Raw genomic sequence first — 24,751 nt, forward strand, 5'->3', positions numbered from 1 at the left:
CAGAGCCACCGTGTTTGTGACAAGCTGAACAGAATCGCTGGAGGTCAGGTCCCCAGACATTCAAATCCCTGCGACATTCCCTGTGCCACCAAGAGCCAGGCTCTGCCCTCCAGACCCTCTCTGATGTGGACGGCCCGGCTTTCTGGCAGGCGCACTGCCTCGCAGACCATGTTTTGGTTATCTTGTCCGTTCCAGTTTGATTTACCTACTTGGGAAAGGAAGTGGCCAGGCCACATCAGAATTGTTGGGTGTCCAGTACTTCGAGGGACCAAAGGACAGTTGGAAATAATTTCAAAGCCTTCCATATTTGATGCCTTTCTGCCTCACACGTTTCTGGGCTTGACTATTACTGTCCCTATTTTCTAGATGCAGAAAAAAATTCAGAGATTAAGTGACTACCCAAAGTCACATAGATGCTGAGTGGCAGTGCCGGAGGTGTCAAGGTTGGAGACGCACAGCACGCTCAGATGCTGAGGCCTGTCTCCCAGGCGTTGCTCCTAGGAACGGGGTAGGGCTGGAGTCTTCTCTCCATCCAAGGGGCCTCTTCCCGCTGTTTGCTCCTGGCATTAATCGTGAGCCAGGAGGTGCTGAGAAACACTGAGTTTTTCCCCTTACCAGCAGGGCAGCAATTTGCTTAGTGAGCATTTACAAAGTGCCAGGAGCTGTGCCAGGCCTGCTGTGTAAATGATCTCACGTGATCCCCACCATCACCCAGAGACTAAAGAACTTGTGCAACATCGTTCTGCTAGGAGGGGACAAGGCAGGGATCCAAAAAATACCTTTACCTAAATGACGCATGTGGTTGCTCCATCAGCCATTTCCGTAGCCATCAGCATTGACCAGGTGACTTTCTGGACAGAGCCTGGACTGTTAGTGGCATCCTGATGACAAGCAGGGAGTTTTATGGCAGGTCTTCCGGGTGCCTGTGACAGGAGGAAGTGGCGCACACAAATGTGCTCAGTCAGTGGATATCAGTTCATTCCCTGAACGCCTACTATGTACCAGGCAAGGGTTGAGGTTGCAAGACTCTCCTAGGACTTATAGTCTAGGTAGATGCAGGCAGACAATAAACAAGTAAACAAGTAAATTGATAGGGCAATACCTTCAGATATTGATAAGCGCTACAAAAAAAAATACAACCAATTTGGAAAACAGTTTGGAAATTTCTTAAAAAGCTATATATACAACCACCATACTGTCCAGCCACTTCTCTCCTAGATATTTACCCAAGTAGGTGTTCAATAGCTATTCCCTAAGTAAATGAATGAATGAACGGATGAAGGAACAAGTCTATTCTGCATGTCAGTTTCTTTGTTGAAGGTACAAAGAAAGGCTGAGACAGAATTGATGAAGGGACATGAAAAACTTAAACTTGACTTCCAAAAGTATACACAAAAAGCATGGTCCTCCCCGAAAGCCTTGTGGAATGTGCTTTGTGGGGGTCCATTTTTTCCTTCCATAGTCATGAAGGGTCATAGCAGGAACTCTGGCTCCTTTGAGAATAGTTTTACTTTCCTTTGTTCTCTGGGTTCCCTCCTCACCCCAGCCAGCTGGGTCTTCCCTCCTTCCCCTCCTTCAGGCCTCTGGCCCCAGCTGGTCCGGATGAATGCAGTGTCCCTGGGTAAGCTGCAGGGACATTCCACAGACCCAGCCTCGTGCTTCATTTAGCTCCAATCTGTCCTCCCCTCCTTGCCTTCGTCCTTTGCTTCTCAGCCCTGGCAGTATTTCACTTCCCTGTGGGCAGCAGAGCTGGGTGGCTGAATGTCAGGGTCCTAGAGCCAGAGCTCCTGGGTCCCAGCACAATTTCGTACAACCGGTGACTTGCCTTTGGGTAAGCCTCTTAACTTCTCTTACCCTCAACCACCTTCCTGTAACTCTGGATAAAAATGGTGTCTACAGCATGTTGATGTTGTGAGCGTTTACTCTGAGTGCTTTTCCCACTGTCTGCCACAATATAAGTTTTTAATAAATGTCCACTCTGATCCCAGGAATTGTTTGCTTTGCATTTTCTGCCTACAAGGCCATTGCATTCTCATTACAGACCTACAGGCTTGGATTAAACACCTCTAGGATCTGGGGTGCTCAGGGTGGGGAAGATTTCTTAGAAGGAAACTGATAAGTAATAATCTAATAGCAATATTATAATACCCACCACCTATTGAGGAATTTATCTTTTCTAAGTACTCTGCCAATAACAATAATGAACTATAATTAACTAATCATTAATGATAAAAAATATAGCCAACTCTGATTTAGTCTGTCAGGCTCTGTTCTACGTGCTTTTTCATGTATTAACAAACCCCAACAACACTTTTGGGAAGATACTGTTATTATCCTCATTTTACAGATGAGAAAACGGAAGTACAGAGAGGCAAAGCAACTTGCTCCAGTTCAAACGGTAAGTGGATAAAGCCAGGACTCACACTCCTGTTGCTCTGGTCTGGAGTTGTGCCCCTGTGCTCTAAATCCCAGGAAATCAAGTTAGATGTGGCCATTTGGCTGGTCTCTACAGCTCACCAGTTCTCAGTTACAATGGCAGGTGCTATGTTCTCTGCCCTGGGCTGGAGGGCTGCTTCTGCATTTGGGGCATTAGATTAGGCCAGTGGGCCCTGCAAAAGTCCCTGCACCCACCCAGAAAAATCCTTTGTTTCTGGAGAGAGTATGTGTCTTGATATGATCTCAGGACCCACCCAGGCAGCTCCCAGGTTCCCACATGGATTTTCCCCTCCTGGAAACAAGTTCTCAAATGGACCCCAGGTGACTCTAAAAAATGATAGCTAGTATTCTGCAAATGAAAGTATTCTCTGGTTGTGGGTGAAGGATAGAGTGGGGAGGAGGATGGAGAGAGTGGGAACTGATGTTCCTTTTTGGGGGTGGTCAACAGAGTCTGAGATGCCTGGTGAGACAGACTTTTCTTTTTCTTTTTCTTTTTTTGTATTTTTCTGAAGCTGGAAACGGGGAGAGACAGTCAGACAGACTCCCGCATGCGCCCGACTGGGATCCACCCGGCACGCCCACCAGGGGCGATGCTCTGCCCACCAGGGGGCAATGCTCTGCCGCGACCAGAGCCACTCCAGCGCCTGGGGCAGAGGCCAAGGAGCCATCCCCAGCTCCCCTGCCATCTTTGCTCCAATGGAGCCTTGGCTGCGGGAGGGGAAGAGAGAGACAGAGCGGAAGGAGGGGGGGGGGGTGGAGAAGCAAATGGGCGCTTCTCCTTTGTGCCCTGGCCGGGAATCGAACCCGGGTCCCCCGCACGCCAGGCCGACGCTGTACCGCTGAGCCAAGGGCCGAGACAGACTTTTCTTTCGTTGATTTCTTGCATTCGTGGTTAAGGGAGGAAGAGGATATCAACAGAATCAGTCTTCTCCAGTCTTCTTCTTTCTGGAGACAGCTGTGCCCTGTAGGTTTCCTGCTGGTCTTCCAGCCAGATTTTTCTAAAACTTTCACTATCTTTTTTTTTTTTTTTTTGTATTTTTCTGAAGCTGGAAACGGGGAGAGACAGTCAGACAGACTCCCGCATGCGCCCGACCGGGATCCACCTGGCACGCCCACCAGGGGCAAGGCTCTGCCCACCAGGGGGCGATGCTCTGCCCCTCCGGGCGTCGCTCTGCCGAGACCAGAGCCACTCTAGTGCCTGGGGCAGAGGCTAAGGAGCCATCCCCAGCACCCGGGTCATCTTTGCTCCAATGGAGCCTTGGCTGCGGGAGGGGAAGAGAGAGACAGAGCGGAAGGAGGGGGGGGGGTGGAGAAGCAAATGGGCGCTTCTCCTTTGTGCCCTGGCCGGGAATCGAACCCGGGTCCCCCGCACGCCAGGCCGACGCTGTACCGCTGAGCCAACCGGCCAGGGCAAACTTTCACTATCTTAACTCGAGTTGGTGCCAACCATTGGCCCCTTGTGAATTGAAAATAACAGTATCTTATATGTACTGTCCATTTACTAAGTGCCAGTTTATTTTGACAAAAAACTTTATCCTTCACCAAATTTAGTTTGGCTCCTCTGAGTTCCCTTCTTGACTAGGTCTCCACCCGGCCTCTGTGTCCATCCTGTTCTTGCTGGGCCTGCATAGCCCAGTTTTAGCAAGAATCTTGACCTTGATGTCTGATCACCCCCACCCCCAGTATCTGATCAAGTATTCCCCCGCTCCCCCAGCACACACTTTGATGCCTCAGTCCTTTAAGAGAAATCCTGTCAGGTCAATGTAGCATAATCCTACCTGCCCCTGCCATCTCCCCTTAGTAATTTTCTATCCACTGATCCCCACACTCTGCTGCTTGGCTATAAAACTCCATTTGTTCTTCTGTGTTCATAATTAAGCTTAATTTCTTTCTGCTCTTGCAATCTCTCTAGTGCAACAGTCTTGAATGAAGTCTTCCTTACCATTTTAACAAATGTCAAAATAAATTTTCTTTAACAACATGAATTCATTCATTTATCCTCATAAGGATCCTATGAGGTAGGTCCCCGTAAATGTCTCCACTTTAACACTGGGAAGTAGAAAGGAGAGAGGACGCCCTAAGGAATGAGACACCAGCTGTTGCCACATCTGCAGTTTACACCTGGACACACACCCCCCCCTCAAGTTCTCCCGCTGCAGGTGGTCCCATCAGTCCACCTGCTGGGATATTAACCAGACAAACTATTGTGAGCCCTTTGCGACAGAAATCCTGGTGTTGTACAGGCACCCCGGGGAACTGCGAAAGCTGGCGCGAAGCGTGTGCAGCCCGACGCCGTCTCCTAGCAACCCGACAGCGGTCACGTGACCCGACCACGTGGCCGGGCGTTGAGCTGGGGTTGGAGCCCCAGCAGCTGGCCCCGCGGGACTGGCAAGTTTTCTTTCGCAGTTCGCCGGCCCGGAGCTTCCGCGTCCGTCGCGCAGGTGCCTTCCGCCTAGGTCTGGATGGAGCTGCCCGCGGTGAACTTAAAGGTGGCGAGGGGCGGGGCGGGGGCGGCCTCGCCGCAGGTGGGAGGGCGCGGGGCGGGTCTCCCGAGTGTGGGGGCGTATGCTTTTCCAAAGTAGGAGTGTAGAGGCGAGAGGACCGGGAGTTTGGGAAAGAAGATGGGAAAGGAAGTAGAAGGCGCAGACCCCAGGAGAGAAGGAGGCGGGCAGACAAACCGGGGCAGGGAGTGGGGTGGGCGGAGGGCACTGGAGGCGGTAGGCGAAGGAAAGGGCCCCTCCTTCCCGGACTCAGCCCTTTCCAGCTGGGAGGGTCAGCCCCAGAGGATCGCTTTGGCCTACACGCCCAGAATTCCGGTAGAGGAAGAGGAAGGCGCTGGGGAGGGGCCCACAGAGAGCCCGAGGGGAGCGGGGGTTGGAGCGGGACACCTTCCCTGCACCGAGAGCGAGAAAGAGCGACTAGATCTTTTACCTGGCCTCCCAGCACCGCCTGGTAGCCTCTTTTGTTTACTAAATCAGGTTAAGAAAATTAGATTTCCCAGAGAAGTTTTTTCCAAAATATATAAACCCAGGGTCCAGCCTGACCAGACGGTGGCGCAGTGGATAGAGCTTCCGACTGCGATGCGGAGGACCCAGGTTGGAGACCCCGAGGTCTCCAGCTTGAGCGCGGGCTCATCTGGTTTCAGCAAAGCTCATCAGCTTGGACCCAAGGTCTCTGGCTTGAGCAAGGGGTTACTCCGGCTGCTGAATGCCGGCGGTCAAGGCACATATGAGAAAGCAATCAATGAACAACCTAGGTGTCCCAACCAAAAACTGATGATTGATGCTTCTCATCTCTCTCCATTCCTGTCTGTCTGTGCCTGTCTATCCCTCTCTCTGACTCTCTCTGTCTCTGTAAAAAAAATGAAAATTAAAAAAACCCAGGGTTCTTATTTTTTAAGAAACATACCGTATTTCCCCATGTATAAGACGCACCTTAATTTTGGGGCCCGAAATTTGAAAAACAAATGTATTACATAAAGTTATTGAACTCAAGTTTTATTCATCATTAAACAATGAGTGCAAAGACAACAAGCACAAAAAAGTGGGAAATGCAAGTAAAAAAACCTACAACCACTGTATAAGACACATCCAGTTTTTAGACCCCAAATTGTTAATATTTTAAAGGGTGCTTCTTATAAATGGGGACATATGGTAAACTCCAGTAGAAGTTGCTTAAAAGCAGAAAACCCCAACTTTCACACTGTGGGCTTCCTGGGGTGTCTTCATTGCCTGAGCTCAGCTTCTCAGGAAGCCCTCCACCATTCTCCCTGCCCACCCCCAGCCCGCTGTGCTGTTTGGTTGTGTTGGCAACAGAAAGCAGGAGCTTTGGTTAAGAGGCTGTGAACCTTGGACCAAACCTACGGTGGGCCTCGCTGCAGTCAGTCTCCCTTGAGACTATATCCAGGAATAGTCACAAATGACAAAGCATTTAGCAGGCAGTCGTGTCTGGTACTAAAGGAACCCAGGCGATAAGTGACTACAAAACAACAGGTCCTGCATTTGTGGGTTATGAAATGTGGTCTGTGGATGTATGAGTTCACACAGGCAGACTTCGTAATTACACCCGCTTGAGCTAACCTCCTGCTTCCTGTCAACAACTGCGTGGAGCTCTGGCTGGAGCAAAGGAATGGGCTTGGGGTGATGTGTTAGCTAAGAAGAAATTTACAGGAGAGCAACTGAGCTCTGTCGGTATCCATACTCATTCTGTTTCCGGCTGGGCACGGTTAATGCCAACTGCCTGTTCTCTGATTAGAGATTTGCCTAAAATAATGCTGAGAGACAATCAGGTGACGGGCAGAGGTGCAGGAATTGAAAGGGGCATCTGTGGTATGCCAGGTTATTTATTTAATCACAGCAACCTTCCAAGAAAGCTGATACTGGCATCTCTTTACAGATGAACAAACCTCGGCTCAGATCAGGTAAATAATCTGCCAAGGTCCCACAGGGATTAAGTGGCAGAATCAGGGTTTGAACCCACCTGGTCAGACTTTAAAGTTGTGTCCTTCCTTAGCCAGTTAGTTAGGGCTGACTTCTGCCTTGGCAGTTCATGTCCATCAGAAGCACTTAGTCTGGTTGGGACTTTTTTTTTAGCAACTTTATGGGCCTGACAGGTGTGAGCTGTGGGGCTTTTGGTGCCCAGAATGAAATGGCTAGTCCTTCCCTCGACTTGGGAAATAAGGCCCCTGTCTCATAAGGGTCTTAGTTGCTTCTAATCAGGGACATGTAAGTGCTGGGACGCCCTGAGGGACTAGGGTTGCCAGGGATTATAGAGAACAACCAGTTGAATTTGTATTTCAGATCAATAATGGATAATTTTTTAGCATAAGTATATTCCAGGCAATACTTGTGACATACTAACAAAATATCCAGTATCTAAAATTAAAAATTAACTATGTGTTCTGTGTTTTTGTTGTTTAATCTGGCCACCCTATGGAGCACAGCTGTTGATTCCTTGTTCACAGGTACTTAGATGAGACATTGTTAAATCAGGGCCCCTGGGGAGCTGAGGAAGTGCACCCCTGTGCCCCTGCACTCCCTCCCTGTGCCCTCATTTCGTATACATGTTGAGCATTGGCCGAATGCCTGCTTGTGCTCAGCCAGATTGGGCAACGGTGCCAGATGAGAAGAAGCAGTAACCCCAGGCCCTTTGCACAAAGGGCAAATGCCCTCTCATGAGGTAGTTACCAAGCTGGAGGAATGATATTGTGACAGGCTTAGAAAGGACTAGGCGCCTGACTAGGCGGTGGTGCAGTGGATAGAGCATCAGACTGGGATGCAGAAGGACCCAGGTTCGAGACCCCAAGGTCACCAGCTTGAGTGTGGGCTCATCTGGCTTGAGCAAAAAAAAGCTCATCAGCTTGGACCCAGGGTCGCTGGCTCGAGCAAGGGGTTACTCGGTCTGCTGAAGGCCCGCGGTCAAGGCACATATGAGAAATCAATCAATGAACAACTAAGATCTTGCAAGGAAAAACTGATGATTGATGCTTCTCATCTCTCTCCGTTCCTATCTGTCGGTCCCTAACACTCTCTCTCTCTCTTAAAAAAAAAAAAAAAGGACTAGGCTTGGGTTCTTGAGGCCTTATTGGAAGAGGCCCTGGAATGGGTTCAGGGTAGTGGAGCATTAGGGTTAAGAACTCAGGACAACCTGACCAGGCGGTGGTGCAATGGATAGAGCGTTGGACTGGGATGCAGAGGACCCAGGTTCGAGACCCCGAGGTCTCCATCTTGAGCGCGGGCTCATCTGGCTTGAGCAAAAAGCTCACCAGCTGGCTCGAGCAAGGGGTTACTCGGTCTGCTGAAGGCCTGCGGTCGAGGCACATATGAGAAGGCAATCAATGAACAACTAATGTATCTCAATGAAAAACTAATGATTGATGCTTCTCATCTCTCTCCATTCCTGTCTGTCCCTGTCTCTCCCTCTCTCTGACTTTCTCTCTGTCCCTATAAAAAAAAAAAAAACAAAATAAACTCAGGACAGCTGGGTATCAAGGGCTGGCTGCCTGGTAGGCACTGTGTTGAGTGCTTCACAAACCTCTTCACCTCCCTATACCTCTAGATGCACACAACCCCATGAAATAGGAATAGTGGCCCTAATATACAGAAGAGCAAGCAGCAGTTCTGAGAGGTCAGGTGATTTGCCCAAGGTCACACAGCTTCTGCATCACAGATCCAGGATCAGACCCACATGTTTGGCTCCAGTGCTCTTGCAGTCAACCACTGTCTGATTCCGTCTCCTCTCTAGGGTCCCTTAGCCTCGGCCACCCTTGGGGCTCTCACTACCTCACGTAGCAGATTGTGTTTGCCTGGGACTGGTAGGAATATATTTCATATATTGACCTGTATGTTGATCTGCCGTCTGTCCACCACCTGTTTGGGAAGTTCTCCACCCCCAATTCTCCACCCACAGGTACCCAATCCCCCATGGACCCTCTAGTGGCAAAAAAAAGGGTCTAAGTCCAGATCCACATGACCCCTTGGTTTCCCCTTGGCCTTCCCTTCTCCAGGTTAAACCTCATTTCTACCCACCCATCCCTCACTCTTCTAGATCTTGACAGTGTTGCCCAGGCCTTGGGGCCAGACCTGCATTCACGGCCAGGCTTTGCTACTTATTAGCCGTGTGACCTTGGGCAGGTATCTTAACCTCTCTGAGTATCCATTTCCTCACTGTAAAAATAGGATAAAAGTAAACCCTACTCCTAGAGTGATAAGAGAAGGATCCAATGGTCCAGGAGGTGGCATAGCATTACATTTTTATTGACATAAAAACTCAGACCGATAGACTGACTCTGAGATTTGCATCTGGGCTCTCTTGTTTCTGAGTCTTACGGTTTGGGCCAATTTACTTCATCTCTCACAGTCCCAGTTTCTTCATTAGTAAAATGGGATTACTACTCCCCCATACAGTTGCAAGGGTGACATGGGTCAAGTGTTCCGGGCAGCGGAGGCACGTGGCAGGCAGATCCTCGTCAGTAATAGCAGCAGTTGTGTTGTTAATGCTGTTCGCAGCCGCCTGCCCCACACAGGTACTTGCGATTATGAAGTGGATACATACAGGGACCTGTCTCTGCTGTTGAGTCCCCTGCCCCCCACCCCCCGTGGGACACACAGGGGATAGGCATCGCCCCCATTTCACAGAGAAGCTACCTGGGGCTCAGACACAAAGGGGCCTGGTCCCTGGACCAGAACCTGGGCCTCCAGTTCCTGTTCCAGCATCCTGCGACGCCCTGCTACCTTGGCTCCTGTCCTCCCTGGTCTTCTGAAACACTGATGACACCCTCTAGAAAAGAGCTGGGCAGCCCCTGTGTGAAGCGTCCAGGAGCTCAGGTCTGTCCGCCCCCTCGCCCAGCCAGGAGACTTGGCTGCCCAGGCACATTCTCAGATGCTGGCCCCTCCCTCCCCCATTCTCTGTAGCAGTACCTGAGCATTTCAGGTGTCCCCTGGTTAATGGAGACCTCCCCCCGTGCCAGAAGATAGTTCTTTTGTTCTGAGATGAGTCACTGTTCTCCAGGGCTGCAGGGAAGGGCAGGGCCCTTTGGCCAGGTTTCTTGTTGGAGATGATCTGGATATAGAGCTGGGCGGATGTCCTTTCCCATTACAGAGATGGGTAAACTGAGAAAGAGAAGGCTTAGTCTTCTTTTCCCCAGGGCTTAAGAGAAGTAGTCAGATAGTGCTAAGTTTCTGACGTGCCTGACCTGTGATGGCACAGCGGACAGGGCTTCAAGGTGGAATGCTGAGGTTGCAGGTTCAAAACCCCAGGCTTGCCTGGTCGAGGCACATAGGAGTGGCAACTGCTATAGGTTGATGCTTCCCACTCCTCCCCCCCCCTCCTCTCTCTAAAAATCAATGAATAAAATCTTAAAAAAAAAAAAAGATGATGTCACACACAGGTGACTGTGCATCTTTTGAGGATCTGCAATATTTCTAGGTTACGCTCTTCCCAAAAGAGGTGGCATAGTTTTAAACCTTAGCCAGGTTCTCATTCCGTCTCACAGGCCTTTCCCTCTCTAGGAAGAATCTTGATGTCACAGGTAACACAGAGTGACTTCCCTGCAGGCTTCCCTGTGGCTCCCCTTTCACCTCACATGGGGCCATTTGTTAAAGACCTATTGTGTGCACCATCTAGACCTAGAAGCCAGAGCACAGGGACCGGCCTGAAACAAGCCAGCAGCGGGAAGGGTGTGGGGTTGATTTTCAGGGGGAAGGTGGTGGTGGGAGCCGCCTCGCCTGTGCCTCCTTCCTCCATGCCTTCTCTTAGTCTCAGAGCCAGACACCCGTACAGCTGTGGCTTGCCACATGGTGTGGCCTTTGGCAGGTCCCCTCTGTGGGCAGTGGTTTCTGTTAGACCTAGGGGACAGTGGTTGGCTCTTAAGATAAAGATCAGAATTCTTACGCCCCTGAGGCCCAACCCTGACCACCCCCAGCTTCCTGTCCCTCCCCTACTCTCCTCTTATCTTCTACTCACATTGGCTTCTTTTTAGTTTCCAGAATGTTCAAGATTTCCTTCTGCTTGAAATGCTCTTTTCTGTCTGCCCCTACTTAACTCCCTGCTCATTATTCTCATTTTGGCTCTCCTGTTGTGGAATGAGGTTTCTTTCCCATCGCTGTTACTTTCCTTCAGAGCAGGGGTCTCGTTGGATCCCTCATTCCTAGAGTGTGGGATTAGTGAGTGTCTCCTGCTCAGGAGGGCCAGGCAGGACAGGGCAGGGCCACATCTGCTCTGCTCACCATTGAATATAAGCAGGTATTAGGCATGTTGGGCTAAACCAGTAAATGTTTAAGAAACTTAGATGACTTCTTTTAAGCCTCTGGCGAAAGAAAACCATGGAAGACTAAGCCTTTCCTGCCTCAGTTTCCCCATCTTTGTAATGGGAGAGCCTAATGGTCAGATGACACCTGGCTAACAGTGGGGTTTGAATCCTGGCTCTCCTGCTGACCAGCTGTGACCTTGAGCAGGTTACTTACCTCTGAGCCTCAGTTTTCTCACCATGAAATGGTGCCTCAGAGGATTTTAAGGCTTAAAGGAGTTCGTGTACAGGAAGTACTTAGGATGGTGCCTGACCCATAGGAAGTGCTCAAGAATGCACAAAGATAGATGATCGTGAAGATTCCTTCTAGAGCTGGCCTGTGATGTACAGACCCAGCTCTTTCAAAGTCTCCGGCTCTTCTTAGAGTCGAGCGCAGCAGTCCTTACCAAATTCCTTTCCTAGTCTTCTGAGTTTGGGGGCCGTGGAGTCAGGCCTCTTCTGGTTCACGGGCAGGGGACACTGGGGTGAAGATGGGGTGTCCCCACCATCTGCTCCGGATTTCACCTCCCCCCACGTGTGGAAGATGTCCATGTTTGTTGCCAGCCCTGTGGATCTTCCAGCTAGAGCCCCCGGCCTCCAGCGTGAAGGTTGGGAGCCCTGGTTCTGGAGTCAGATGTACAGTTTAATCCTAGCGTTTCTGCTTGCCATTGGTGGGATCTCGATCAGCTTCCTGCTACTCTGGGCCCCGCTGTCTCATCTGCAGAATGGGACTGATAGCAGCATCTGTTCCAGAGGCTGCAGTGAGGCCCAGAAAAGGTGGCATGGGGCATTTGACACAGGGCCTGGCACATAATTGGTGTGCAATAAATAGTGACTCTTCTAGAAATGCTTTTCCTCCTCAGCCAGACTTCTTTGTTGCAGGTGACAACCTCTCTTTTCATTCTTTCAACAGACTAGAAACCTGGGTCAGTCACTGCAAATCCATGCCGGGTCCTCCCTGGCTCCCTGGTCCCTGCATGTGCCCTGCCGCAGGCCCTTGGCCTGCCACTCTTCCAGCTGGACCCCTCCTTAGGCTCTGAGTTGATCTCCCTCAAGGGCCCCGGTGCGGCTCCTGGGCTCCCCCAGCCTCAGTGCCATCCACACCCCCTCAGTGACTGCCCCGTCTTCCCCCTGCTCAGGGCTCTGGGACCTGCCTCCAGGCCTGTGCTTCCATGTGCCTGCCCGCTCTGGGACTCTTCGCTGTCCCTCCTGTTGCCTGGTTGACCCTTGCCCACCTGTAGCAGCAGCACCAGGGTTCCTTCCTCCTGTGGGAGCTCCGGCTGACAGCTGCCCTGCCCTCCATAGCGCCTGTACCTTCTTTGTTTGCTTTCCCATCAGCCTTTCTGATGTGCGGGAGTAGATGGAGACCAGTTCCCATCGAGAGGACTGTTACTCTCAGGACATATGGGACAATAGAAAGGGTGGACTATTACAGAAATCTAGAAAAAAGCCAGAGGAATGTTTTTCCCTTAACATCAATCATACCAAGTTGCTTCCTTGCAGAAGAGCCTCCGGTGACTTTCCCTCAGCGCACTCAGGATGATGTCCACGCTCCTTACCGAGGCCCCAAAGGCCCCGGCACCCAGCTGCGCCCCCACTCGCCCCGCACAACACCCTGCTCCAGCGTCCCAAGCAGTCAGCCTCTCTGAGCTCCCACCACCACCCCTGGCCACTTCCCACCAAGGTCTCCTCCCATTCCAGAGCAGATTCCCTGCTGCTCATAGGAGCCTCCAGCCTTTGGAAGCAGGAAGGGGTGTGGGTGTCAGCTGTCCCAAGGGACTAGGGAGCGGTGATATGACAGTGTCCCCTGGCCTGGCTTCTTCTCTTTCCCCAGCCCTGGCTTACTCACCATTGCTGCTGTTTCCTTTCAGCCGACATGTATGAAGCCCTCTTAGGTGCTAGGCAGAGGCCTCCTGTGTCTTCTGGCTCCTGTGGGCTTCCCCACCCTCGACATTTACAGATCTCTTCCCCTCACCCCCACTTTGTGCCGCAGGTGATCATCCTGGTTCACTGGCTGCTGACAACCTGGTAAGTGACTCCACAGGTGTCTGCTTCTGGGCCCACCTGTCCCCCAGCCACTTCCAAGACGGAAGAGCACCTTTGTCAAGCAGATCATCAGCAGGCTCCCCACATCCTAAGAATGCTGGTGGGGCAGACAGTTCCCAGAGCCGTCGCCATCACTGTCTTCTAGGAGCTTTGAGCCTTCATCCCAGGTGGCAAGGTCAAATACAGATTTCTCAGTCACACTCCCCTAGCTTCTGGGTTGGTGAGTCTGGGCTGTGGCCCCAGCACTTGCTTTCTTAAAACCCCCAAACAAGATTACTCAAAGACTATTGAGCCCAGCTGCATCCTACACATAACTGCTTTGCATGTGTTCTCTGGATGGTACACTTTAGTGAATGTTGTTTAAGTGTTTGAAGTGCCTCACTGCAGGCTGGGGCAGTTGAGGCCTAGTGAAAATGGTGGATAAGAGCATGGCCTCTTGAGTCAGATGGCCTGAGTTTAAATCCCAGCTCCTCCACTTAGCAGCTGTGGGATCTTGGGCAGGTTACTTGACCTCTCTGGGCTTCAGTTTCCTCCTGTGTAAAATTAGGGTAATAACAGTGCTTCCTTCCTAGAGTTAATACAAATGCACATGCATGAGTTAATTTAAAACACTTAGAAATGTGCCAGATACTCGCAAGAACTCCGTGTTCATTATTATTTTCATTGTGTTGACACATAAATAAACATATCAGTTAGTAGCAATACCCTGACAAATAAAATAGGGTGGGCATTGTGTTAGAAAGTGATGCGGCGGCATTTGAAATTGGGTGGTCGGGGAAGGGGTCGGAGTTAACACTTGAGCTGAGATTGAAGTGACAAGAAGGGGCCAGATGTTCAGGGTAGAGGGAGTAAGGGGGGTGGGGGCTGTGTCACAGCACCTCCCACAGGACCCCTGAGGCCATGGGGAAGAGTCTGTTTTATTTCAAGTGGGACAGAAAACTGTTGAAGGACATTTAGCAGAGGAGTGATGTCCCCAGATTAACATGACTGGTTGCTATTTAAAGAATGGCCTGGAAGTAAGGAGACCAGTGGGGAGGCTGGGCCTGTAAATCCTGGCAGGAGAGGGTGGTGGTTGGGACCTGAAGGAATCCATTTTAGAAGTAGAGCCGATGGGATTTTGCTGACGTTCCTGGCTCACAGCGGGGAACAAGTGGCCTGGCAGACTCTGGCCTCTTCTCAGAGGGTCCCTGAGACCCTGGAGCTGGAGGGAGGTGATCTGTGAGAGGGGGTGGGCCCCTGAGGGGCAGTCACCTGCCAACATGACGTAGGTGCCTCTTCCTGCAGGGGCTGCCTTGAGTTCTCAAACTCCTATGCCTGGGCTAACTTCACCATCCTGGCCTTGGGCGTGTGGGCTGTCGCTCAGCGGGATTCCCTCGATGCCATAAGCATGGTGAGCTGGGGAAGCCGTGCGGGGACCTGACTTCAGGATGACCCGGGGCCCCTGCTCTGTGTTCCCCTTACCTGTCCCAATCTTCTGTATGTTCCTTGAGCCCCCATTTTCCATTTTCTGAGCCTTGCAGATAAGCCCGCCCGGACTGCAGCCCAGGTTCGTGTTCATTAGCCTGGCCTGCCTCTCTGCGTGCCTAGCTCAGAGGCCCGAGTCTGCTCATTGTCCTGCCCCAGAAAGGCATGGGTGGGTCCCACCGCTGCCCCAGATTGGCCGCTCCCCGAGGGCAGTGGAACATGTACTCAATAAGCACCCTGCCTCTTTTAGGAGGGAGGGACTTGGCTGAGAGACTCGCAAAGAGAGAACCCCACTACTTGGTGAGGACAGAGTGGACACAGCCCAGCTAAGCTGTCCCTCTGCAGGGGTGTTCCAACATCCACTAAGCCCTTAAGGGTGGTGGCTGGGGCCTCAGGATAATTGAGGAGGGATTTCCTTGGTGGTGGGGACAGAGTGAGTGAACTCTGCAGTACCTTTCATCTTGGAGGTTCTAGAACAATCTTGGGCCTGCTCATAGCCTCCAAGGGCCCCGGTGGAGCTGGCAGCTGGGTCTGGACCTCAGGGAGTCCCTGTTCCATCCCTGTAATCCCGTTGGGCATCTGGTCAACAGGGTCCCGCCTGCTGGCTGGTTCTGTTTTCCAGCAAACCCTAAGGGTACCATTGGGCTCAAATGTAGCTTCCAGTCTGGTATATATGGCGGAGGAGCACGGGATATGACTGTCAGTGTGCTCGTAAACTCTGGTCACACCTGGGCCCTGGGCCGGCCTGTCTTGCAGTTTCTCGGTGGCTTGGTGGCCACCATCCTCCTGGACATCATCTACATCGGCATCTTCTACCCACAAGGCAAACTCACGGACACAAATCGCTTTGGTGCCGGCATGGCCATCCTCAGCCTGCTCCTCAAGCCCTTCTCCTGCGGCCTGGTCTACCACATGTACCGGGAGCGCGGGGGCGAGTTCCTGCTCCACGTGGGTGAGGCTGCCCCTCTGGCCGGCTCCCAACCCCCACCAGCCGGCCACGTGCCGGCACTGCGTCTCCCAGTCTCCTCCAGCTCTGCCTTGCCGGCTACACCAGGAGGGGCTTGACATGCGCACTGTGTGCTGGGCTAGAAGGTGTGCCTGGTCCCGGCTGCAGGAGTTCCACATTCCCCCAGCTGTTCCAGCCTGGTGTGACCTGTCCCTGGCATCAGGCTGTGAGCACAGTTGGGGGTGGTGGCCAGGACCCCACCCTGAGCTCAAGCTGGGGGGTGTGATGTGATCCCACAGGCAGCTCTGGGCAGTCTGCAACCTGAGGCTTGAAGGCACCTGCAGGGCCACCCTCTCCTCTCAGCTCCCGACCCCATTCCTGGAGCCCCCGCTCCTGCCCCTGGGTTCTGGATGGCCAGGGAGAGATGGTGCCAGCATGGCTAGGAGCCTCAGCTGAGGATGGCACGGAACCAAGGCGCCCACCCTGCCGGCGGCTCTCTGGCCTTAGCCCTGCTCCTTACCATGTGGCCTCGTGTTCTGTCTGAGATGCAGCGCTTATGGTGGCCGAGCCTTTTCCTTGCTCTCTCTGACATGTTCTCATTTCCTTTTATTTTTTATTTTATTTTTAGCGGGAGAAAGAAAAACATTGACTTGTTGTTCCACTTACTTATGCATTCATTGGTTGATTCTTGTATGTGCCCCAACTGGGGACTGAACCTACAACCTTGGTGTATTGGGACGACACCCTAACCAACTGAGCCACCTGGCCAGGCCTTACTTCCTCTCTCTCTCTCGCTCTCTCTCTCAGGGAGAAGTGGGGATAGGTGGGTGTGGGCTTCTACCTTTCACCTTTGAGCAGAGGCCCAGGGTGACCTGTGACCCTCCTGGGGGAGCAGCAGGGCCAGGAGCTGGAGTGGCACCTGCCTGGGCCAACCTCAGCACTGCCTGGGCCTGCCCTGGGGTTAGGGAGAGCCAGTGACATTCCTCCCATTGGATAGATGGGGAAACTAAGGCCCAGAGCCCTTGGGACTTGTTCAGGATCTTAGGACAAATGAGCAGAGTAGGGATAGGCATGCAGGGTCTGGGCACGGAGAGCCCCGCCGCCCGCCTTGTACCCCAGCCCCAGCTGTCTGGGCTCTGCAGCTGCCAGGCGCTGGGCCTCTAGACAGAGCTAACTGGTGCACTGTAAGAATTTTTAAAACATGCAGTACCTGACTCTTCAGTCAGAGGCACTGACCTCTTTTCCCTTAGATTATCAAATAAAAAAATGACAACAGCCAACACAACAATAGCTGTGCGGTATGAATGAATCAAAATTACATTTAAATTCTTTTGTCAGATGGGCAAAAAATATATTTTTCGGTGGGCTGCAGAATTTTAGTAATTAGTTTATGTGTACAGTAAGATGAAAAAGTTGAAGGTCGCTGGGAGAGAGTAACAGTGTCCATCCTGCCTGGGCTGGGAGCTGGAGGGGAGTGTGAGCCCCGGCCGGACGGCCCTGCGCCCAGACTCCTGAGCACACCGCTCGGGAAGCGCTGAGACACGGGCTCAGCCCCAGCTCTGGGGTCTGCGGGCTGCGTTTGAGTCCTAGTCCTCAGCTTGGAGCTGTGTAATCTCAGACAACTGAGTTCTTCTCTCTGACCCTCAGTTTCCTCACCTATAAAGTGGCAACAATAAAAATACCTGTTCTGTATGTAAGGTTATGGGAGGAGTAGACAAACAAGAACGTGCAAAGGGCTTGGTGCCTGGGGCTGTGGCTACCGCTCCTGTCCTGGGAGCCAGGACACCAGCTCTGGCTGCCTGGTGGCGGATGGAGTAGAAATCGGTTGGAATTCCATGGAATGTCCTAAGGCCTCACCTTTCCTTTTTCCTTTCTCTCCAACTCCGTGCCCCTAGGCTTCCTGGGACCTCCACAGCAGCGCAGTGCCTACCAGACCATCGACTCACCAGAGGCGCCCGCAGACCTTTATGCCAGCCCAGAGGGCAAGGGCTACACCCCACAGGGGTACTGAAGCCAACCCAGCTGCACCTTGCCCCTGCTCAGCGGCCAGAATGACAAAATATAGGGGAGGTCTGGTCAGCGTGGCCTTCCTTGTGCCCTGGACGTTGTTCTAGGGCTGCACCTGACCCCCCTTTCTTGGACCTAACATGGAATGTGCCTCCCATTCCCATCTCAGCCCTGTCCCAAGCTCCCTGAGGCCTCCAAGTACCCCACTGGTCCCCACTGCACCCCTTCCAGGTACCCCACTGGTCCCAGGCTGGTCACTTTCCTCACCTCTACCCACGGCTGCACTGTGCAGACCCCAGGCCAAGCCACTCCTGAGCCAGGCAGAGTCCAACCTCAGGACCAGCGATGGCCCCAGCCAGGGCTCCCCCACCATTTGCCAAGCCCTCCCGCAGAAGGTCTGTGAGCTTCGGGGTGTGCTCCGCCCCAGGAACAGTCTGGCATGGGGATGAAGTCCTTGTGCTTCTCATACCTGGTCATTTGGTCCTGGAAACCTGGGGCTGGAGGCAGGAGGTGTCTGCTCCACCTGAGACCCACCATGGCCCCCAGCTGCCCCTTTCCCAGCCATGGCATTAAAGTTTGGGAGTTCTGTAGCTGGGTGTGTATTGAGCCATGTTTAATATCCCAGTTGGGCTGGGCCTTGGGCCTGCCATTCCTGGGAAGGATTCTGTGAGTCCCCAGGGCACCTGGGCTTAGGTGCTTGTACTGTTGAGGCAGGAGGTGGCAGGGGCTCAGGACCAGCTGGGCCTGCCATGCTGAGCCCCCAGCAGAGGACGCTACTATTTTGTGTGGCACATGGATGTCTGTTTCTCTGAATCAGCTGGCTCAGGTTTGAATCTTGCTCTGCCACTGACTGGCTGTGTGCCCTCGGGCAGCTTAGCCTCTCTGACCTCCGTGTCTCCTGGACAAGAACAAATGCTGGCTGGAGGTGATGCTGCACGCAGAAGGGCTCCAGTGGCAGCAGAGCTTTAGTGGGTTTTCCTGAGCCTGTGATGATGTTGGGTCAGGGGACGACAGGCGGGCGACCTCCTCCTGGCTGACCCTGTGTCTAGGCCTCAGAGTTGACTGAACAGACACCTATCCAGAAACTGAGGGTCCCTTGGCCAGGACCCCACCCAACTTTGATTGGGATGGGCACTGACCACTGGGCCCCAGGTGTCCGGCCCATCTTGGCTTGTCCTCAGTGGGAAGAGGTCAGGACCTGGTGCGCAGCCCACCCATTCTCCTGTCTGCATCTGTTCCAGCAGCAGACTCTGAGTGCTCAGTCTGTGGCCAGGAGCCCTAGAAGAAGGGAACATGGCCTTTGGGAAGGGACTTCTGCTCTGGGGCCAAGGGATGCTGAGTGCGGCAGCCTGGTGTTCAGGAAATGGCCTCACTTTTGGGGACAGTCAGACAGACAAGCCATGGTACCTTCAATCTACTGAATTCACTGTTGGCAGTACAAGTGAATAAACAAGGTTTGTCTCTGTTGACATTGACCCTTCCCCCCCAAATGTGAATAGAAAAGACTGTACAATGGCAATTTGCAATAGGACAGCATTAGTGTGAATTTAAAAATCTCATCGTAATACCATGTATTTTTCTTGGAATGTAGATGTGATAAAATATAAGAGTGGGAACCAAAGGACCCACGTCATGTTCATGACTGTGGTGGCCATGGGTAGGGAAGGGGTGCAGCCTGACAAGAATGGGACTAAACCCGAGTTCCTGGCATGTGGGAGGCTTGCAGACTGTGTTCCTGCATCTATGCTCTGAACACGTCAGGTTTCCAAAGGCGAGGGAGGAGCCGTGGGGGACAGATTAATAGAGGCTGTGCCAAGCAGAGGGGATAGTATACTCAGACACCCCAGTTCTTCCTAGTCATAGAGCCCCACTGGTCAGATCTTTGGGGAGGGGGCAGAGAAAGGCTCCTGTCTTAAGGGCTGTCCCCAGAAACATACCCTAAGACCATGATGGCGAACCTTTTTATAAAAACCGCCCACTTTTGCAGTGCTGGTCAACCTGGTCACTGGTGGGCAGTAGGGGAGCAACCAAATGACTGGAATGCCCACTAGTGGGCGGGAGGGACCATGTTTTTATAAAACATGGTTCACCATCAGGGCCCTAAGATGAAGTATGTGACTTGGTGCAAAGTAAGGGAGCTGTGCTTTCTTATTAGTCAAGGGCTGCTGGGGATGGGGGTGGGACTTAAACTTCCAGGCTACTCAGGCTCCCTGACCATGGGGGCAAAGTGGCATCAGAAGCCTGAGCACCATCCTGTGAAGTGAGGGTCATCAGAGGCACGCAGAATCTGTGGGGACCCGCAGTGTCGCTTCCCCTTTCCACATAGCAGGTCTCATAGGGGGAGCTAACATTCATTCAACAAGCAATCAAGAGCCTATGGGAACTAGGCAATGTTCTGGGTGCTGGAGATACCACAGTGGTACCCGGTAGAGTCCATCTCACATGAGATGGAACAGTGCCCAGCATGTTGGGGGCACTGCCAAGAGGCCAGTGTGGCTGGAATCGAGGGGAGGGGAAAGGAATGAGGTCAGGAAGGCATCAGGGCCCAGTGGTACAGGGTGGTAGGTCATTTGGAGGATTTTGGCTTTTCTGAGATGGGCAGGGTTGGACATGGTCTGACTTACACTCTGAAAGGACAGTGTTGGTGGCTTGGGCCAGGAGGTGGAGGTGGGGTGATGACAAGTGGTCATGTGGAACAAAACACTATGCCCTGGTTGTCAGTCTCAGGGGGCAGACTCAGATCCTGCTGCCCACTGAGTCTTGGTGGTGGAGGAGCCAAGGGGAATGTACCACGCTGGATGGGCAATGCTTTACTCACCGAGAGGAGACAGCAAGATCAGCTTCAGTAGAGGGCATCCATCCCCCAAAGCCAGCAGACCTTCCCCAGGCATCAGACTTGGGAAAATTTGCTTACTCTCATGCCAAGGTGGAAGGATCCTGTCCCCTCCTCGAGGAAGACAGACAGGGCAGTGGGGCTGGCCAGGTGCCATATGACACACATGCTTAAGCAGAACAAAAGGGCATACATTGAGCCTGAAACGGAACGATGTTCCCATTCAAGGTGACCAGGTGGGCACAGGCTGTGTGGGCTCTATCTCTTGGTAAGGAAGTGTCCACATCCAAGGCCTATTATTATGCTGCCAGGTGGGGTTGGAAGGCAGCGTGCAGGAGGCTGCCTTTCCTAACAGGGCAGCTCCTGGATACTCTTCAAAAGCAGAGCAGCAGGATTCACTGATGGACCGGATGTAGGAAAAAGAGAGGGGTCTGTGACTGCAAGGTTTGGGGCCTGAGCAGCCAGGGGCCAGAGCTGCCACTAATAAAGAGGACAGCAGGAAGATCAGGTGTAGGGCAGGGCCAGGAACTTAGTTTCAAATGGGCCCCACGAGGTAATGGGGCTTCCAACTAGAACTTCTCACCACCATGTTCTTCAGAAAACACCAACTTCTGTAAGGACTTGGAAGTAGTCTATAGTTTATGGTGTCTGACATTCTAAAAATTAGCCCCAGGAAGCAAATCCCTCTGGCCTCTGGTCTCCTGGTGAAGAGAGCTGAGGTCACTTGTCTAGTTCATAAATACTGTATTTCTTGTGTTCACAAAGCTGAGTCTTCCCGATGAAGAAGCCAGAGAAATTGTCCCTCCATGGGGGAGAGGCGACATTCAAAAGAAAAATGGCAGAGAACTTTCCAAAATAGAACAACACCAAACCTCAGATTCTGGAAACCAAATAATCACCCAACAGAATAAAGAAGAAACCCACACTTACAGTCCTCACAAAGGGACTTCGTTCACCCACTGCTGTATTTTCCACACCTAGAACAGTGCCAGAACCCAGTAAGTGCTTCCTAATAGGGGCAGAATGAATGGACGAGGGAAAACTGCAGAACACCAAACACAAACATTAAGATCCCCTAAGCAGCCAGTAGAAAAGATCATCCTAAAAGGAATGACAATTGCACCAGCAACAGATGACTGTAACAGCGGCCTCAACAGACGTCAGAGGACAGGAATGTTATCTTCAGAGTGGTGATAAAAATAACTGTCCACCTAAAATTACGCACTAGCAAGTTAGCGCTCAGGGATGAGGGTGAAATAAAGACATTCTGAGAAATGATGATAGAGTTGATCACCAACAGAACTGCAAGATGGAATCGTCTAAAGAATCTTTTTGTGGAGGAAGGACGTTTTTCCATAAGGAAGAAGTGACGAGCATGAAGGAAATAGTAAACATGGCTTAGGGTTCACTACCTTAATGATATATTTCAGAAGGAGTTGACCAGACAGAAAGTCTTTTTCTTTTTGGTCTGGAAAGAGGCTAAATACTGGATTAACTTTAGACTTTGTCAAATTAAATACAGTACCCATATTAAAAGGTCTTAGAAATCACCACTGAAAGAACAGAAATAGAATATGTAGGTTCCAAGCCACTTATAGGAGGAAAATGAGCAAAAAAGGTAAAAAAGGAGAAAAAACAACAATGAAGTTTGACTACTAGCAAGCACAAAAACAAGATGGTTTGTATAAATATGTCATAATCATACACTGGTAAATGATTTTTTTAAAAAATTCCAGCCATATTGTGTTCATAAGAGACATACCTAAAATCTGTGGACACAGAAAGGCTGAATGTAAGAGGATGAAAAAGTTAAACCAGGCAAGTAACAACCCAAATAGAGCTGGTGTAGCTGAACTAGTTATTATCAGACCAATCTGACTTTAAGGCACAGGTATTACTGGAGAGAAAAGAGGGACAAGACCTGAATACCAAAAGGTCCAAGCCAGCAGGTTTAGGAGGAGATATTAGATGCACAGACTTCAGAAGGAATAATCACCCATCTCCTTCAAGAGTTGCTTTAGAGCAGGGATCGGGAAATTTTTTGGCTGAGCGAGCCATGAACACCACATATTTAAAAATGTAATTCTATGGTAGCCATACAACCACCGGACCGTGTACCTTACGCATTATCCAATAAAAATTTGGTGTTGTCCCGAAGGACAGCTGTGATTGGCTCCAGCCACCCACAACCATGAACATGAGAGGTAGGAAATGAATGGATTGTAACACATGAGAATGTTTTATATTTTTAACCATTATTATTTTATTCATTAAAGATCTGTCTGCGAGCCAGATGCAGCCATCAAAAGAGCCACATCTGGCTCGCGAGCCATAGGTTACCGACCCCTGCTTTAGAGTTTAAAATGCTTTCTGGCATTTGTTAAATATCTGACTCTTACATCAAACCAGAGAGTAGTGTTACTACTCCCCTTTTACGGATAAGGAGCAGGTGATTCAGAGAAGTTAGGGACTTGCCTAAAGTCACACAGCGGTAGAACCAATCTTGATCAGGTCTTCTGACTCCGGACCCAGTGCTCTTTTCTCTTCCGGCGGGTGTTTAGAAAGGAGAAACAACACAATCTAGACTGAGGAAGGAAAGGGCAGGGAAGGGTGCTGTGGGGAACCGAGTGGACAAGGGTTGACAGGTAGAAATTGCCTAGTGGGAAATGGAATTTGGTTCAAGCACACAGCGCCGAAAGCAGTGCATAGGTGGATTCCAGCCAGTTTCGGAGATCCTGAAGGCCGGCAGTCTCAGACGTCTTGCACGCACAAGAAGTTTGCATGCCTCCTGTGCTTTGTTACCTGATGCACAGTGCAGGGGCCAGAGCCCTGGGGCGGATGACGCGCACTCCAGCGAGCACACCCTGGCCACGCCCTCGGTCATACGCATGCGCAGACAGTGGCGGCCGCCTTCACAACTAGGAGGAAGGAGGCACCCTGTGTACCCCTCGGGGCAGCCGCGGGACAGTGGGCGGCACGCTCTCTGACGTTGCAACCCCTCCCCCGCCACCCTTTGGGATCGTTAGCAGTCCTGCTCTAGGTCCCCTCCAGGTTCAAATCCCACTGGGTGAAACAGGGCCCGTTGAGGAAGACAGACGCTGGGGAGTGCCAGTCCAAGAGGGCAGAACTGACTGCAATTTATTTTGTTGGAAGGAGGAGGGAGGCTCTGCTGTCCTTAATTGGACAGGTATTGTGGTAAGTTTACACGGTGACAGATTACTAGAATTAGTGGGGTGATCACATCATAAGATATAAAAATGTCAAGTCACTCTATTATACACCTAAAGCTAATATAACTGATATAAAAATGTATACCAACTATACTTTTTAAAAAAGTTTGCTGACCCCTGTCCCAGTTACCTGGCCCCTAGTTATCTTACCAACCTCATCCCTACTCCTCTTCTCTTTCTGTCTCTGACCCAAATACACTAGCCTCCTTGTTTTCTTCCAAAATGCCCAGTATGTTCCAACCACAGGGCCTTTGCACTTGCTGTTCCATCCCCTTCAACTCTCTTTCCTTCTCTCCTTCCTTCAAGGCCTGCCTCAAACATCACAGCCCTTCCCTGACCACTGTCTCTCAGACTATAGCATCCTCCCCACCTGCTCCTCTCTTTACTCTGTGAGATTTTCCTCCATGACTGAGTACCACCTAATGGACTGAAAAAATTTGTGTTTACTTTTCTCCCTCTGGTGGACTACAAGCCAGTCTCTCTCTCTCTCTCTCTCTCTCTCTCTCTCTCTCTCTCTCTCTTTCTCTCTCTCTCTCTTTTTTTTCATGCTGTATTCACAGCATATGGAATAGTTCCTGGCATACAATAGGGGCTCATACACTGTGGCAGGAACAGGACTTTCTTCGTTGAGCACCTGGAGCTTGGAGCCCATGTTTTAGAGAGGAGGGAGGGAGAGTGGTCTGGAAGTGGAGACAGGGAACAGAGCCTCACTGTTGTTGGGGCTGGGCAAGGACACTGGAAGACAAGAGAAAATGACTCTGGAAACAGGGTGGTATGAGGGACAGGGCGAGGAGACTCCAAGAGGGGGACTGCCTAGGACAGCTAGGGCTGGGCTCAAGGACAAACGGTGCTGGTGAAGGGTGGGGTGTGGGCCGGGGCTGAGCTGTGGCCTGGTGGGAGCTAGGGCACCCTGTCCTCGCCCTCATATCTCATCTGATCAAACAGGCTGCTGGCTGTGGTGTGGACAAGGACACTGCTGCCACCCTGGCTTTGCCCTGGAGCCC

General features: G+C 51.6%; 1 protein-coding gene across 1 annotated transcript; it reads left to right on the top strand.

Annotated features, from left to right (window-relative positions):
• Positions 1-4,780: 4,780 nt before the first annotated feature.
• Positions 4,781-18,274, top strand: AGTRAP (angiotensin II receptor associated protein). Its single transcript, XM_066375077.1, has 5 exons — positions 4,781-4,925; positions 13,215-13,249; positions 14,552-14,657; positions 15,488-15,683; positions 17,573-18,274. The coding sequence occupies exons 1-5, from the start codon at positions 4,899-4,901 to the stop codon at positions 17,686-17,688; spliced, it is 480 nt and encodes a 159-aa protein (XP_066231174.1). The 5' UTR covers positions 4,781-4,898; the 3' UTR covers positions 17,689-18,274.
• Positions 18,275-24,751: the final 6,477 nt, after the last annotated feature.

Source organism: Saccopteryx leptura, chromosome 3, assembly GCF_036850995.1.
Source record: "Saccopteryx leptura isolate mSacLep1 chromosome 3, mSacLep1_pri_phased_curated, whole genome shotgun sequence".
NCBI classification, from domain to species: Eukaryota; Metazoa; Chordata; class Mammalia; order Chiroptera; family Emballonuridae; genus Saccopteryx; species Saccopteryx leptura.

What these genes read in the sequence shown, in the direction of transcription:
- AGTRAP (XM_066375077.1), top strand. Translation starts at nt 4,899, where the DNA reads ATGGAGCTGCCCGCGGTGAACTTAAAG. An exon ending in TGCCCGCGGTGAACTTAAAG is followed by an intron (nt 4,926 to 13,214) that starts GTGGCGAGGGGC and finishes TTTGTGCCGCAG; the next exon opens with GTGATCATCCTGGTTCACTG. An exon ending in CGAGTTCCTGCTCCACGTGG is followed by an intron (nt 15,684 to 17,572) that starts GTGAGGCTGCCC and finishes CCGTGCCCCTAG; the next exon opens with GCTTCCTGGGACCTCCACAG.